The sequence below is a fragment of the Loxodonta africana genome, chromosome 7, assembly GCF_030014295.1.
Source record: "Loxodonta africana isolate mLoxAfr1 chromosome 7, mLoxAfr1.hap2, whole genome shotgun sequence".
NCBI classification, from domain to species: Eukaryota; Metazoa; Chordata; class Mammalia; order Proboscidea; family Elephantidae; genus Loxodonta; species Loxodonta africana.
Genome location: NC_087348.1, coordinates 121,799,468 through 121,816,197, shown reverse-complemented (window position 1 = coordinate 121,816,197; position 16,730 = coordinate 121,799,468). Strand labels below are relative to the sequence as shown.

At 41.3% G+C, this 16,730-nt stretch overlaps 1 protein-coding gene across 9 annotated transcripts in view; it reads right to left on the bottom strand.

Annotated features, from left to right (window-relative positions):
* YAP1 (Yes1 associated transcriptional regulator) overlaps positions 1-15,137 on the bottom strand; it is a 131,423-nt gene extending 116,286 nt beyond the window's left edge. For 6 of the 9 annotated variants that reach the window (XM_064288845.1, XM_010595422.3, XM_010595418.3 and 3 more), the window contains exons 1-2: positions 14,728-15,136; positions 10,294-10,544 (exon numbers count right to left, since the gene is read on the bottom strand). In XM_064288845.1, coding sequence (XP_064144915.1) covers positions 10,294-10,544; positions 14,728-15,048 — 572 coding nt within the window. In that variant the 5' untranslated portion in view covers positions 15,049-15,136. Of the gene's footprint in view, positions 1-10,293; positions 10,545-14,727 lie in introns of all 9 variants that reach the window. The other 3 variants (XM_064288844.1, XM_010595421.3, XM_010595415.2) reach the window with 1 other exon arrangement.
* Between the last annotated feature and the right edge of the window lie 1,593 nt (positions 15,138-16,730).

Genomic DNA, 16,730 nt, shown 5'->3' with positions numbered 1-16,730 from the left:
TCCCTGCCCCATAACAGGAGACTGGAAATTTCTGTTCCACAGAAACGGACCCACTGAGGTTCTGGATTCAGACACCTGGCACAGTCAAGAGCAAGGATGAAGCCCAGCTCTGTTCAGTCCTAGAGCATTGGGGGATCAGTCTTAACACTGTATGAGAAAATAAGATACTGATATTTGGGGGCCCCTACTTTATGGCCTGGTCCCTGTTGCATTACTCTTTAGTAAGCCCACTTTAGACAATGAAGGAGAAGAAAATCAAAAAGACACACACACAATAATATCTTCGGAGAGATAGTATACTTCTATATCCATGAAGTAAGAACACATTATTAAAAATAATAAAGGAATAATGAGCTCAGGAAAAGCCGCTGGAAATTAAGAATGATAAATTGCTTTCTGGAAAGAACATCAACAGAAAAATTAAACAAAGTTGAAGGGATCTCCCAAAACGTGTAACAAAAAGCTAAGTGAAAGAAAATGGGGGAAGAGGGAGATAAGAACATTTGAGTTATTCTGACAAAGGGGAGTTCCAGGAAAAAAAAAAGAACAGGTAAAATAGGCTGGAAGAAATTATCTAGGAATTAATACAAGAAATCTTTCCCAGGACTAAAGGACAGTTAGGGTTACTACACTGCAAAATTTTAAGAGATGCCATTTCAAGACTTAAGTTTCCAGATGCTGCGTTCATCACAACGGATTAAAAAAGACCCATACCAAGGTATACTACGAAATTTCAGACTAAAATTCCAAAGGGAAGTGGATTGGGTTTAACTGCTCAATGAGAAAACTGGAAGCTAGAATAAGATGGAGCGCTGCCTTCAGAATTCCAAGACAAAGAAAACCAAAGACACAAGGCAAAGATTAGTCCAAAGGAATAATGGACTGCAATCACCACAGCCTCTATCAGATTGAGTTCAGCACAACTAGATGGTGCCCAGCTACCATCACTGACTGCTCTGACAGGGATCACAATAGAGGGTCCTGGATAGAGTGAGAGAAAAATGTAGAACAAAATTCTAACTCACAAAAAAAAAAAAAAAAAGACCAGGCTTACTGGTCTGACAGAGACTGAAGAAACCCCAAGAGTATGGCCCCCCGGACACCCTTTTAACTCACTACTGAAGTCACATGTGAGGCTCACCCTTCAGCCAAAGATTAGACAGGCGTATAAAACAAACAATAACACATGTAGTTCAATCAGGTATACAAGACTAAATGGGCACACCAGCCCAGCGGCAAGGACAAGAAGGCAGGAAGGGACAGAGAAGCTGGACGAATGGAAATGGGGAACCCGAGGTTGAGAAGGGGAGAATGCTGGTAAGTTGAGGCGTTGCCACCAATGTCACAAAACAATATGTGTATTGTTTAACGAGACTAATTTAATTTGCTCTGTGAACTTTCACCTAAAGTACAACAATAAAAAAAAGAATTCCAAGGGAAAATAACATAACCTTGAATTCTACTACCGAAGTACCCATCAAAATGTTAAAAGATAAACATCAGAAATGAAAGATCTCCACACAGTTACCTACCATGTACACTTTTTCTCAGCAAATTCCTGGAGGATGAGCAAACTCTAAAAAAAAAGTTAGCAAATCAAAAAACTGTAAACAGGGTATCCAACCAAGAATAGTGATGTCGTGACTTTCCAGAATAAGTGTGAAAGGGGAGTCCTAGTCTGACAACTGAGAAGCATGTCGAAAGGGCAACCAGTCCAGCCCAGAGGAAGAACACAAAGGACTCAGAGGAAGGTAAAAAAGGGGCAAAAAAAAAAAAAAAAAAAAAAAAGCAACAGAAACACAAATGAAAAAATAAGGCAATTAACAATTCCAGGAAAACATAAAATTTTTTCAGAAAAATCATTGTACATTATATGGCTTAGCTATAAGCAAACCCTGGACAGTGATTAACTGTGTAGACATAAAGTAATGTTTAGCCAAAAAAATATATATCATGTACACACACACACACACACACACACGTATGTATACTGGGAGGGTTAAGGAAAGGATTTGGAAGATGCAGAAAATTCAAGAAATATCCATATAGCATATTTTATAAATATGGAATATTTTTTAAAGTACCAAGGTAAAAAGAAACATCTAAAAGAAGTTACAAGTGTTTGTGCCTCTGGAGAATGCAAGCCAAGAATAAAGAAAAGTGACTCAAAGGACTGCTTTTCTTCTTTATAAACCTTATAGTATACTAAGTAATTTTCTAATTCCAAGCATATACATTATTGTTCTTGTTATCTGCCCTCAAATTGGTCCGACTCACGCATGGTGACCCTATATGTTGCAGGGTAAAACTGTTTCACAAGGGTTTTTTTTCTTGGCTGTATTCTTTATGGAAGCAATTCCCCAGGCTTTCTTCGGGAGAGATGCTGGATGAGTTCAAACCGCCCATCTTTAGGTTAGCAACTGATCGCCAATCACTTTGTACCACCTAGGCTCCTACATATGATGTTACTCCCTAAAAATTAAATTCCAAAACGTGTTTACACATGAGTCTATGAAAAAGAGTATCTTCAACCCCCTCTTAATTGGCAGAATATGGATGCTTGCTCCCCTACTTTTTCCTTTCTGAATTTTCCAATCCTTTGATAAATATGTCTTACTTTACAGTAAAAAACATATACTTTATTAAAATAAATATATGAAAACTGGATATATGGGAAGAGATGTGAGGGAGCAGTTTTATAAATATCAACAAAAGAACCCACATTCACATCTTACAGGGGAAAAAAAAAAAATCCACATCTTACCCTACCCCCCGGATGATACAGTTTACTTCTTTCCCAAATGCCTGCTCAAAATTATAGTCACTTTAGGGTGAGAAGCTGAATTTCAAACAACCTTCTGGTCCAAATTCAATTTTGTCAAAGTACATAACAGCATTCTGAAGAAAGCTGTCTTCAATCCCCCAATCAAATAGCCTGTAGTACGTTTTCATGCAAGTTACACAGCACTGCTTTCTGAAGATACTTATTAGTCAAAAAATGAACTTATTAAAACAAAACCAAAATACTTCTACCTTTAAGTAAGCAAGAAGCGGAAAAAAGGAACTTTTCACAAAAAATTCCCTCTTCTATCCCCAAATTAACACCCAGCTGAAGAATGTGATAGTGTAATGACTAACACTACCCTGTCAAGATACAGAAAACGCACATTCAACTGAAGACATATAAATTAACAGCACTAACCACAAATAAAGCACTGAAAATATCTGAAGAAAACTCATTATTGTATTAGACGCTTCCATTTGCTCTAATACGCAACATTATTCAGAGCAGATATGGCTTGGTTTGCCACTCGATGTGTTAAAGACTGCGATGCTTCTCATGCTAAGAGCCAAATGAGGATTAAAGTACTGACTACTTTTCCTTGCCTAGAATATTAAGGGAAAAAAAGACAGAAAGGGGTGGGGGAGGACTACAGTGATTTATACCAAACGTCTTTGTTTGCTTTTAGAAGAGGTCAAGCCCTAGTGGCAGTATTTGTTCCCAGGAACCTTGGTGCTACAGTACTTGAGTGAGCAAAGCCATGAAGCAATTCTTCTTCATAAAAACAGCAACGTCTCCTTCATGGCCTGAAATTCTGATTAATCCTAGAATCAGAAGCCCTTTTTTTCTAAGAGCTGCATCACTTAGTAACCACAGTTATAGAACCACACTGCTCTTTAAGACCTCCCTTTATACAATGGTACTCAACTATTATTAAACTTTCAAGACATAATTAATGGCTAAATTACGCTAGTACAGAAGATAGCAAATTGAGTTTGAATAGTCTTAAATCTTAACAACTGATTTTTAAAATGACTTCATTTTGATTGTACTAAGCCTAAACTTCAGTATACACTGTGACAACTCAAAGGTTAGGTTTAGAGTTTACCTCTTCCAAGGGCCTTAAGGTAAAGGGCAACTCAGAATCATGAAAGCAATACTATTGTAGGATGCTAATTTAATTATTTTTCCAACTATAAATACATTTATCTACGTTATTAATAAAGACTGATAAGCATCAACTATACAAATGCTACTTTTTTTTTTTTAAATGGTTAACACAAGGCTTTCGGGAGCGGTAATCCTTTTAATGTTTGTTTTTTTAAAAGGAAAATTAACCTACCATCTTGCTGCACTTAAACATCTAGTTTCCTAATTAAATATCTTGCTTAGTTCACACTAAAAATATTATTTTTCCCAGTGGATAAATTAATCTCCATGTTCTATTTACTAATCTGTCACATCTACTACCTTCCGACTGTTTTCCTTCTGCTACTGTGTTCAGGAGTCCCTCCAGAGTTTCTCTGCCTGAAATCATTGTGGCACTGTGGGCCATTCTTCCCAGGGATGCCCACCCACTGAGCAGAAGTATGCACTTTTTCAGAGAGCTGAGGGCATACTTTCATCTCTCTCTCCACTCAGCCTCAATAGCAAGACAAACAGGCAGAGACTGGCCCTCCCCTCAGATATGGAAATACTCCTGTGACTGCAATTTGAACTGGCTTTTGCAGCTTAATCAACATTTAATGGCAAAATTACAAGCTTTTCATTTTTAAATATAAATTATTTGGATTATACTTGATATAGTAAGAAGCCAAAAAAACAGAATAGCCTTATTCTTTATGAAATTGTTCCTTTTTGAAACGTCTACTTTTTATTACGTTAACGATATACACTGCATGTGTTCAGTCTTCTACTAGACAAGTTTTTAAAAGGGGAAGCATAAAATCAAATTATAACAAGAAACAGTTTAATTCAGCTCCTTTAATTGATACATTTCTGAGGTAGCTTTAATTAGAACAGTGAAACATTCATTTCTGAAATACACCAGGTAGCAGAAAAATAATTTAGTTACAGAAATTAGCTACAACTAAAAGGCAAATTCATTTAATGTTGGGAATGCTGTAGAAAATCGAAAATCTCTGGGGAAAAAAGTCTTTTTTTTAAACTGTGGACCAAGATAATAACTTTTTATCAAATCACAACCACAAGAAGCCGTGACTTTGCGAGGACCAAAAAATAAATAAACAGAACAAAACAAAGCCAAAAACCACTATGGCTAGTAGGCCATTAGGAAAATGAGAAAGAACTGAAATGAAATAAAACTCTTAAAATTAGCAGCACATTACTAAAATGATCCAAATCTATGACGGTTTTCGAATCCTTAGATTTTTAAAATCAGATAGAAGGTCCTACCTGGTACCATATATAGAAGTTCTTTGTACACAGTAATAGTTACAAAGCATCAGATTTAATAAAACAAATCTGAAAAGTAAAAATACTTCTTTTAACCACAGATATTACAGAAGACTAATTCAGGAAGTTATTCAGCAGCTTATAAAGAAATAGGAAGTTGTTGACCAACTACTTGAAGAACTATTTCCTGTAGGAAAAGTATAAGACAGCTGAAGAAAGCAGGAATTCTCAGAGTAGTAAAGATAATGAATTCTTTTTAAATAAACCTCAGTGTACTATCTTGAAGACATTAGTTTCAAAAAGTAAATTCAGTAGAATATTATACGTAGTATACAGACTAAGCCTTTTTTACATTCTTCACAGTCATACTCATATGGGCCCCATGTGACAAAACAGAACTGCCCCATAGAGTTTTCTAGGCTGTAATCTTTACAGAAGCAGATCACAGTCTTTTCTTCTGCAGAGCAGCTGGGTTAGAACTGCCAACCTTTGGTTGGCAGCTGAGCGCTTAACTGTTGTGCCACCCGGGCTCCTCCACCGAACTAGAGGGGGATTTAAAAATACCAATGATCACCTGCTTACAATCCTCTGATAATTATGTTGTCTTGAAACTAGAGAATGGGCCACATGACTTTAAAATCTCCTTCATCTATGGTCACAAGGCAACAATTAGTTGTTTCCAAAGTCAACATTTCTAAGTGTTCAATCAAATTACATCATCTCGCATGCTTGGACCATTTATGGTCAGATTTCTTCATGCCAGGTAAAAATTTCAATGAATTACATATTTTGTCACTTAAAAGTTAGTTCCAACACGTACCTATCAAGATGTACGTAGTTTAAGTTAATTTTTCACTGATGAAATGAGTATGAAGTTTACAGTTACCATAAACCTTTCTACATTTGGTGGGCAACAACAGTCATCTTTAGACAGAAGAGAAAAATTTATCAGTATTGATTTCAAAGATAATCTGACTTTAAAACATCAAAACTATGATAAAAATTATCTTTGATAATAGTAACTTGACTCCAAAATCTTAGTTTATCATCTTAGATTCACAGTCAGGACAAGTATTATCTTCACTTAAGGATGCCCTGGTAGCACAATGGTTAAGCACTCGGCTGCTAACCAAAGTCTGGCAGTTTGAAGCCACCGAGCTGATCTACAGGATGAAGACCTGGTGATCTGCTTCCATGAAGATTTCAGCCAAGTAAACCCTATGGGGCACCATGGCCTCCACCAGTCTGAATCCAGTACAACTAGACAGTGCCTGGCTACCACCGACTGCTCTGACACGGATCACAATAGAGTGTCCCAGAAAGAGCTGGAGAAAAATGTAGACCAAAATTCTAACTCAAAAAGAAAGACCAGGCTTGCTGGCCTGACAGAGCCTGGAGAAACCCTGAGAATGTGGCCCCCTGACAACCTTTCGGCTCAGTAATGAGGCCACTCCTAAGGCTCACCCTTCAGCCAAAGATTGAACAGTCCCATGGAACAAAACAAGACTAAAGGGGCATACCATCCATGGGGCAGGGACTGGAGGGTAGGAGAGAACAGGACAGCTGGTAATAGAGAACCCAGGGTTGACATGTCGTGGGGTTGTTAACCAATGTCATGTAACAATGTGTGTACTGTCTGATGAGAAACTAGTTTGTTCTGTAAACCTTCATCTAAAGTTCAATAAAGATTTTCCTTGGCAGTTTAAAAAAAAAAAAAACCCTATGGGGCAGTTCTACTGTCACTTGGGGTCACCATGAGTTGGAAATCAACTCGATGGAACACATTTGTACAATACACAGAAGTGTGTTGTTTGTGACAACTTATTCAGCCCTAATAAATGTTTAAGAATTACAGCCCCAAAACCAAGCCCATTGACGTCGAGTCGATTCCGACTCATAGCGACCCTATAGGGCAGAGTAGAACTGCCCCATAGAGTTTCCAAGGAGCACGTGGCGGATTTGAACTGCCAACCCTTTGGTTAGCAGCCGTAGTACTTAAACCACTACGCCACCAGTTTCCAACATCGTGGAAATAGCTGACGATTGGAGAAGGTAAACTAATCTTTTTTCACTACTTTTCTCCAAACTGCACAGTGATCGTAAGGCAGATACTTTTTATTAGAATATAAAATTTTATAGGCCCACAGCACTGATCCTTCACATCCAGTGTTTAAGGACCCTCTATACAATCCCTTGGTAACGTAGAACGTCAGTGAAAAAGAGGAAGACCCTCACCGAGATGGATTGACACAGCAGCTGCAACAATGGGCTCAAGTATAACAACAACTGTAAGGATGGCGCAGAACCGGGCAGTGTTTCGTTCTGTTGCACAAAGGGTCATTATGAGTCAGAACTGACTTGCCAGCACCTAACAGCAACAACATACAATCCCTAAGAAGACTTGGTGGTACAGTGGTTAAGTGCTCGGCTGCTAACCAAAAGATCAGGAGTTCGAACCCACCAGCTGCTCTGTGGGAGAAAAGATGTGGTGGTGTTCTTCCAGAAATCCTATGGTGCAAGTTCTACTCTGTCCTATGGGGTCATTATGAGTTGGAATCGATGCATGGCAATGGGTTTGGTTTGGGTTTTTTATACAATCCCTGACAGGTAGCAAGTAATCCACGTTTTCCCTGCTTTTACTGAATGGAAACTCCTATTTTGAAAAGTTTCACACGAGGAAATTCTTACATGGAGCCCAAAATCGTCATGTTTCCTATCATATAATATGCCTAATTTTACTTCCACATGCGAGTCTCTCAAAAATTTTGAGACAACAGTTATGTCTTCTCTCTCCTTGTCCCAGTTTTTTCTTTTCCAGATGAACTTTTCTCCATTCCTATAACCATTCCTCACATGGCCTAATTTTCATATCATTTTGCCCTAATTTACCTTCTCTACAAGCCCCCTAAAGATGTGTGGTATGATGTGGGGTGTGTGTGTACACTTTTCTCTTTAATTCATCTACATTAATATCTTTAAGAGAAACATTTGTTCTCAAAAGTAGTAGTATCGGACATTTTTAGAAAATAAATGTGTAGTATATTTACTTCAGCTCAAAACAAAAAGTTCACTCATTCAAAGTAATGAAAAGCAGAGAGATGTCACCCATAAGCAATTACTACAAGACACAAGAGGCTAAAAAGAACATAAATATTGTTCTTCAAGCTTATACTTTTAGCCACACCATCAACCAAAGAAAACAGAAGGCAAACAGGCTATTAAGCTGTTTAAAAATCTCCCCAGGTCAGCATGTGACCCAGCAGGGAGAGGTTCAAAAAAGTACAGCCTTTCTTTTTCTTCCTAACAACCTGGTTTGTTTCCACTCCTTTCCCCTTCAAGACACATCCCTCACAGCTAGCAGCTCTTTCAATCATTTACTTTGGATGTCTGCTTGAGAACAAACGATCTTGCTCATGCAGATGAGTTTGCCAGACTTGTGTGTACTTTCCAGTCTCAGGCCCTTTATTGTTCTGGTTGAAACCTGACCCTTTGAAATGGATACCGGGACAGCAGAAAATGAATTTCAAAAGAATTTTTAAAAAGTTGCAGGGAAGTGGGGAAAGAACTGCAGAAACTTTTTAAAAATCAAACTTTTCCCCTTGTTCTTCACCTAAATAAACCTGCCACGAAACTGTGTATCTTGCAAAGTAACAACCCACCCTGAAAAACATCATTAATTGCATTAGCTGATCTAATATATAAATGCTCCATTTGCCTGAGGAACGAATACCCATTGCCATAGGGTCGATTCCGACTCACAGCAACCCTACGTGGCTTCCAAGGCTGTAACCTTTACAGAAGCAAACTGTCCGCATCTTTCTTCCCGCCTGAGGAACAGACTGTCAGAACAGATCTCAATCAAAACTTGGATTGGATTGGATTTCAGTCCATAATAATTGGTTTTAAACAACATTTTGCATACACTTGATCCAAACAAACCAGAAGAAAATATTAAGATCTTATCTGTAATTTTGTAGCCCTGGTGGTGCAGTGTTTAAGAGCTCAGGCTGCTAACCAAAAGGTCAGCAGTTCGAATCTACCGGCTGCTCCCTGGAAACCCTATAAGGCAGTTCTACTCCGTCCTATAGGGTCGCTAACAGTTGGAATCGACTCGATGGCAATGGGTTTGGTTTCTGGTATCTATAACTTCAAAATTAGAAGGGACAAAATTCTATTTAGATCTTTTCAGTTTTAGTACAATTTTGCCATTTTGTTGAAGACAAAAGGGCTGATAAAAAAAAAAGAATCCAATGGCTTTGTTTTTGTTTTCCCAGAGAAGAGTTAGATTGCGTTTTGAAGACCTGCTGGCTTGAAAGAAGTGCGTGTCCGAGTGATTGTATACTAAACTATCGTATTTCTCTTCATATTTTGAGGAAAAAAAAAAAAACAAGCTCTGGAAAGCATTCTGTTCTTTCTGCTCAATTTTTCTGTAAAACTGCTCTGAAGAACAAAGACTGTTAATTAAAAAAAAACTGATAAATCATATCTAACTGCAGCTAAAGTACTTGTCATTTTATAATTTAAAATACTGCAGCATTAGACTTCTATATTTCTGTTAATTCTTCTCTACTGATAGAACGTTTATTTAAAAAGACACTGCTAGTGTCCTACATATTTCATAAGACTATGTCAGTTCTGTAATTCCCACAATTTGAAAGATTTCATCATATTCTTGAACTCAGTTTTCTGCTAGGCTAATTAAATAAATTTGGCACAAACTCAAAATAGTCAAACTACCCCAAAAGAAAAGATAGTAAAAATGCTCTCAACCAAGGATCAATCAAAACTTCAAAATATTACTAAAGCTAAAGAAGGCATTTAGGTCATACCAAAGTACATGAAAAAAATATATTTCTCAAAAAAAAAATTTTTTTTCTCAAAACGATATGTGTATTGTTTAATGAGAAACTAATTTGCAATAAACCTTCATCTAAAGTACTATAAAAAAAATATATATGGAATACACAACTGAGCTTGACTTAAACATTAAGTAAAATACAAAACAAATGACATTTTATATCTTTACACAACTTACTGTGTTTTCTAAAACCTATTTTTCTTAGATAACTATATCCCCTACCATTATTTTCACTTACTTTAAGAAGTATCTCTGACCAGAAGACGTTTTCGCCATTTCCCAGCCTGCTGGCAGAGGTACATCATCAGGTATTTCAAAAGAAGACTGTCGAAGATGTTGAGCAGTAGGTGTAGCTGCTGGGCCAGAGACTACTCCAGTGGGGCTCAGGGCCCCAGGAGAAACTGCTCCCAGCTGCAGGGAAGCTGGAGAGGAATGCGCTCGAACGTGCTGTGGAGCCAGGGCCCCTGCAGTTCCTGCATCAGTACTGACCTATCAGGAATATTAAAATGAAAATTAAAAAAACAGAATTTTTAAAAGAGAGTTCTTTTTAAACTTTCTAGATAGAATTTCATTGCAACCCAGTATCTAAGAACCAAAGGCAAAATTCAGCATTTAATACTTGACCCTGAGGAAAACAGTTTGGCAAATGCATACTTTTAAATGGTTTATGTGATTTTGTTCTAATATATATTTTCACAAACAGTTGTAATTTTAATAAACAGTCCACCTAAGTGATTTGTTTTTTTACCCATTAGGCACACGTCTACATCTTTTAAAGGTAACTGGTAAAGAATGCAAACTCTAGTGGCATGGTGGTTAAGAGCTACGGCTCCTAACCAAAAGGTCAGCAGTTCGAATCCAGTAAGTGCTCCCTGGAAACCCTATCGGGGCAGTTCTGCTCTGTCCTTTAGAGTTTCTGTGAGTAGGAATCAACTTGATGGCAACGGGTTTGGTTTTTGGTAGTAAAGAATGAATGAAACATGCCTAATAAATACTGAATTTTACATAATTTCTAAAAGGTCAAGGCAGTTTGGGGGCTTTCACGAGTTCTAAAATGTCCCAGGTATAAACATAACCCAAGAAGTATAATGACTATGTCTCTTTTTTTTTTTTTCTCCTAAACTGAGCTTTAATTAATTTTTTTTTCCAGGCCAAGGTCTAAACACATGATGTTTGTCATTTTTTTCCCCTCACTATGGACAAATGTTGGAAACCTTGGTGGCATAGTGGTTAAGTGCTACAGGTGCTAGCCAAAAGGTCAGCAGTTCAACTCCACCAGGCGCTCCATGGAAACTCTATGGGGCAGTTTCTACTCTGTACTACAGGGTCGCTATGAGACATAATCGACGCAATAGCAATGGGTTTGGTTTGGTTTTTTTAATGGACAGATGTTGTCAACCAATCATCACAAGTTATACAACTTCTAATGAACGCAGAATATTCAGAACCATCCAAAAGTTCTTAAGTAAAGCCATTTCAATGGATGAAATGAAAAACCAACAATATATTTGTACCTAGATGATAAAAACATTAACAGTTCGATTACTAATGTAAAACTCAAACCCTTATATATTTACAACTGTGTAACAGGAAAAAAAAAAAAATTCTCCACTCAGACCCTAAAGATCTGGGTCCAGTCTAAGCTCCTTTAACTTGTTGGCTAGTATTACACACCGAACAAACATCTTAATCTCTGTAAGCCTCAGTTTCCTCATCTGTAAAACAGTTTTTGTTTCCAGGATGAAAAAATGGGGGTAATAAATGATATAACGGAGCCCTGGTGGTACAGGAGGAGCCCTGGTATCACAATGGTTAAGCATTTGGCTGCTAACCAAAAAATCAGCAGTTCGAATCCACCAGCCTCTCCTTGGAAACGCTATGGGGCAATTCTACTCCATCCTATACAGTCACTATGAGTCGGAATCGACTTGACAGCAAAGGGTTTGGGTTGGTTTTTTGGTTTGGTGGTGCAGTGGTTAAGTGCTCAGCTGTGAACCAAAAGGTCAGTGGTTCGAACCTACCAGCCTGCCCTGCAGGAGAAAGGTGTGGTAGTCTCCCCTTCCATAAAGATTAAACCCAGAAAAAAGATTAGCCAAAGCAAAAAACCAAACCCATTGCCAGTGAGTCAATTCCAACTCATAGGGACCCTACAGGATAGAGTAGAACCGCCCCCATAAGGTTTCCAAGGAGTGACTAATAGATTCCAACTGCCAAGCTTTTGGTTATAGCAGCCCAGGTCTTCACTACTGTGCCACCAGGTCTTCAACTCCACATAAACCAAAAAGAATTACAACTGGAAAGTGTACTTATTCTTCTAGTAAGTAACTACACAAGAATTTATATCCAGCAGTTTGTGGATAGGACAGTCTCCCGTTCTTGCCCATATGAAAACAGAAAATTCTAACTTTTTGATAAAACCCTAACCAATGGGTTAAAAAAAAATTATACTCAATTTTGAACAGTATGAATTTGTGTTGTAAATACTATTTTTCATAAACTCTTGAATGTAAATTTTTAGGTTTATATCATATACCCAAACCGAACCCACTGCCATCAAGTCAATTCTGACTCATATCAACCCTATAGGACGGAGAACTGCCCCACAGGGTTTTCAAGGCTGTAGTCTTTGTGGATTAATCTTGATGGATTACAGCCTTGGAAACCCTATGGGGCAGTTCTCCTCTACAGGTTCGCTATGAGTCAGAATTAACTCCACAGCAGTGGGTTTGGTTTGGTTATATGATATAAACCTAAGAATTCACATCTAACAGTTTATGAACAGTAGTATTTACAACACAAATTCATACTATTCAAAATATAGTGTTTTTTTTTTTAATCCATTGATTAGAATTAGAGTTTGATTATCAGAAGGTTAGAATTTCCTACATTCATATGGGCAAGGAAGGGAGACTGCCCACCAACTGCTGGATATAAATTCTTGTGTAATTACTTATTAGAAGAATAAGTTCACTTTTCAGTTGCAATTCTTTTTGGTTTATAGATGCCACAAAATGGGGAATTCAATCTCCTGTGTGCATTATACTTATAGTAAGTAAATAGCACCGTAGTTGTGTACTCTGTAGGGTGCATACCTACACACTTTATCCATAACGAGCCCAGAAGCTCACCTGCAGGGTTAAAGAAAAAAGCATACCTAAGTCTACCTCTTACAAATTGTTTAGGCAAGCAGCTAAACTTTTTTTCTATCACGTCCTTAACCCGGGTTTTTGACAGTAGATAAAATGAGCTTTTCTGAGTTCCAAAATTCCTTCGGTTTGCCCACAAGAATATACTACAGGCCTGCAAATATGAGGAGGAATGGGAGTGGGTGGTGGGGGGGGAAACCTCTTCTTTCCACTCAAGTTACAGCCCGAGTGGACGAAGTACGATGCAGTATTTGGAAAACCAATTAGCTTTTGGCCAAAGTTCCTATGCTGAAGTTTAGCCATAGCAACTTCTTCAAAAAAAAAAGGGGGGGGGGGGACACCTACAAAAGCCTTCAGTAAAAAAAAATATATATATATATATATACACCTACCGGGACCTACTGGAATGTAAAAACTTTCCTAATAAATAGTTCCACTTCAATATTAAAACAAGTTGACAAAACAGTCGAACGTTGTGTTTGTGGAAAAGCAGCCATGTTCATATCCTCAATAAGAATTAAAAAGCAATGGCGATCCTAGAATTAGTCATCGCTTCCCAAACATTAACTTTTAATCAGAGTTGAACCAGGCAGGACTCGGCCTATGAGTCAACCTGCAGGGTATTATCAAAGGCTGTGTGTTAAAACCTCGGTACTGTAAAGCTCAACTCAGGTCCTGCGCAACGTGCAGATGTGGCTAATTTAAAAGCATTTCAGCAGACTGTAAATAATAGCCTACAATTGGGAAACCAACACATGAATCTACCGAGTTTGATAAGAGTGAGCCTGCCTGAGTTCCAAGCGCAAGGGAAGTGCAGGAGTGAAAGAACGAGCTCCATAAACAACTTCCAGGAAAGTCTGGGCAGGGGAAGCCCGGATCCTGTATTCCGAATGGGCCGGGGCAGCGAGGAAAATAAATGCTTTCGGTCGGGGGAGGGGGAGAAAGAGCAAGAAAACGAACAGCACTAGTTCCACCCCCACCCCCTAATCAACACTGGAAAACAAGAGAACAATTATTTGACTCCCCAGGAGACTGAAGAGGACCGAGAGGCCCCGAAGGAAAAGGGGCCCAGGGCTCAACTTCACAAACTCGGCCGCCGCTGGCAACTCACCCACTCGGATGCCAGAGGCCCCCCTCCCCCTCCCCGGGCCGCGGCTGGAGCGAAGGTGCGGAGCGCGCGGAGGCGCGCGCATTGTGCAAGCCCACCGCGGCCCGGGCGGGCTCTCCCCACCCCCTTCCTTCCTCCCCACCTCCCCCTTCACTCCCGCCAACCTCCTGGGAACCCCGGGAAGAAAGAAAGAAAGGAAGAAGGGCAGAGCGCACCCCCTGGGGCTGCAACCGCAGAAACTCCAAAGAGAAAAACAAATCTCGGCCCCGGACTCCAGGAAGAGTGGGGAGCCGAAAACCGCGGCCGAGCGGGGGCCTCCAGTTCCTCCAACTCACCGGGATAGCCCTACCCCTCGCCAGGGTTCCCGGAATCCCCACCCCGACCTGGGGCCCGCCCGACGGGGAAGGGGGTAGGTTACCTGTCGGTTGTGGGATTTGGGCTCCGGCGGCTTAAAGAAGGAGTCCGGCAGCTTCCGGAGCCTCATGGGCACGGTCGGGGGCACGTTGGCCGTCTTGGGGTTCATGACGGCGTTGAAGAGCGCCTCCAGGTCGGTCTCCGAGTCCCCCCGGACGTGCACGATCTGGTGCCCGGCGGGGGGGGCCTGCGGCGCCGCCTGGGATCCCCGGGGCGCCGGCTGCCCGGGCCCGGACGGCGGGTCCTGCCCCTGGGGGGGCTGCGCGGGCGTCTGCCCTTGGCCCTGGGGGGCAGGCTGAGGCGGCGGCTGCTGCCCGGCATCCATGGCTTCTGCCTCTCCCGACGCGCACCCCCTGACCAGGCGGGCGAGGGCTCCGCCCGGGCGGCCCGGCTCGACGGGCCGAGACTAGAGAAGCGGCGAGGGCGGCGGGCCGGGCGGCGCTGGGCGTCGGGAGCGGCGCGCTCCTCGCTCTTAGGGCCGAGGGGCTGCGCCGCGGCCCCGCATCCCCCGCCCCGGCGCCTCCGCCCCCGCCCTGCGCCCGGGCTCCACTGGTCTGGCGGCTGCGCCTCGGGAGGGGCTGAGAGAGACCCGGACCTGCGGCGCCTGAGAACTTTTTTCCCCTTCAACTCCCTTGACTGAAGCCGGACAACTAGTCGCCTTTCCCCTCCCCCTTTCTCTTTTATTTCCTTTTCTTGTTCCTTCCTTCCTCCCTTTCTTTTCCCCGGCAGCGGCTGTGCCCGACTGAGACAGAAACTCGCCTCAGACGCCAAAACTGAAGTTGAGAGAACTGCCCGCCCGAGCCGCTCGCCGGCTCCGCCTCCTCCCAGCTCTTCCTTCCTCTGCGCGCCCGCCCGCACCGAATCCGCGGCCGGCCGCCGAGGGAAACTTTTCCCTGCAAGTTACTACATTCCTGCAAACTCCCAGCTTCCAATGCCTCTCCCAGCCGCACGTGACCAACTCGCCCTCAACCCAGTCCTTCGCCTGTGCTTCAAGGGCAGAGGCTGAGGGGGTGCCTGGACCTCCGCGCCGCGAGGACTGACGGCCGGGCGGATGGGAAACGTTGGGTCCAACCTGGGTCTGAGCTCTCGTCTGTGGAGAGAACGCGGCCGCCCTTGGCCGCAGGAAGTTCTTCCGCCCCGCCCGGTCCCTCCCCGCCAATCCTCGGAAAAAGGCTCGGTCCAGCTCGCCAGGAGATGCGAAATGGCTAAGGCCGAAAGAAGCCTGGAGAGGGTGAAACTCCACTTAAACCCTCCCCGCGTTAGCTCGACTTAAACCAGCAGTAGTGTCAATACGGGGTTAAAGGCGCAAAAATAGGTTGGAGTTAGAATAGGTACCAGTAACAGGCACCGATCTTAACAAATGTCTGTTTAACACTAACTGGATTTTGTAGTTTTTCACTCACCTCTTTGCATGCAAAAAAAGGATAAATGATCACAGCATCTAGATAATTTGTGGCTAGTTCTGTGACTCAGTGTAACTTCAAAAAAAAAAAATTACCTCTTTCCAGTGAATTAAGGTGCATAAGTTTTTTTTTTTTTTTTAAGTGAAAACATCAACTTTTGTGGCATTCAGACTTGCAACATACCCACTGGAAACCTCTACGTGAAAAATCAGTGTTTACTTTCGGTTACAAACAATTTTCAGTGTACCTGCCTTTCATCCTAGAGGAGCTGTGAACCTATCCCATTGTTATCCCCGTGCCTGACACAACCGTGGACTCCGTGAATGTTGCATGAGTAAGAAATGAATGGGCGAGGAAATCATTCCAGGCACCTGATCCTAGATATAGCCGTGTCACGTATGCTTGGAGTCCACTTGAAATCACTCAAATGCAATCAAAATTTGTTTTTTAATTCAAAATATCATTATGATTTTTTTAAAAAGTTTTGAGATATATGCAATTGTATGTCTGACACATACACAATTCATCCATTTAAGCAATACAATGCTTTTTAGTAAATTCACAGAGTTGTGCAACATTGCTCAGATTTTAAACCACTACCCGC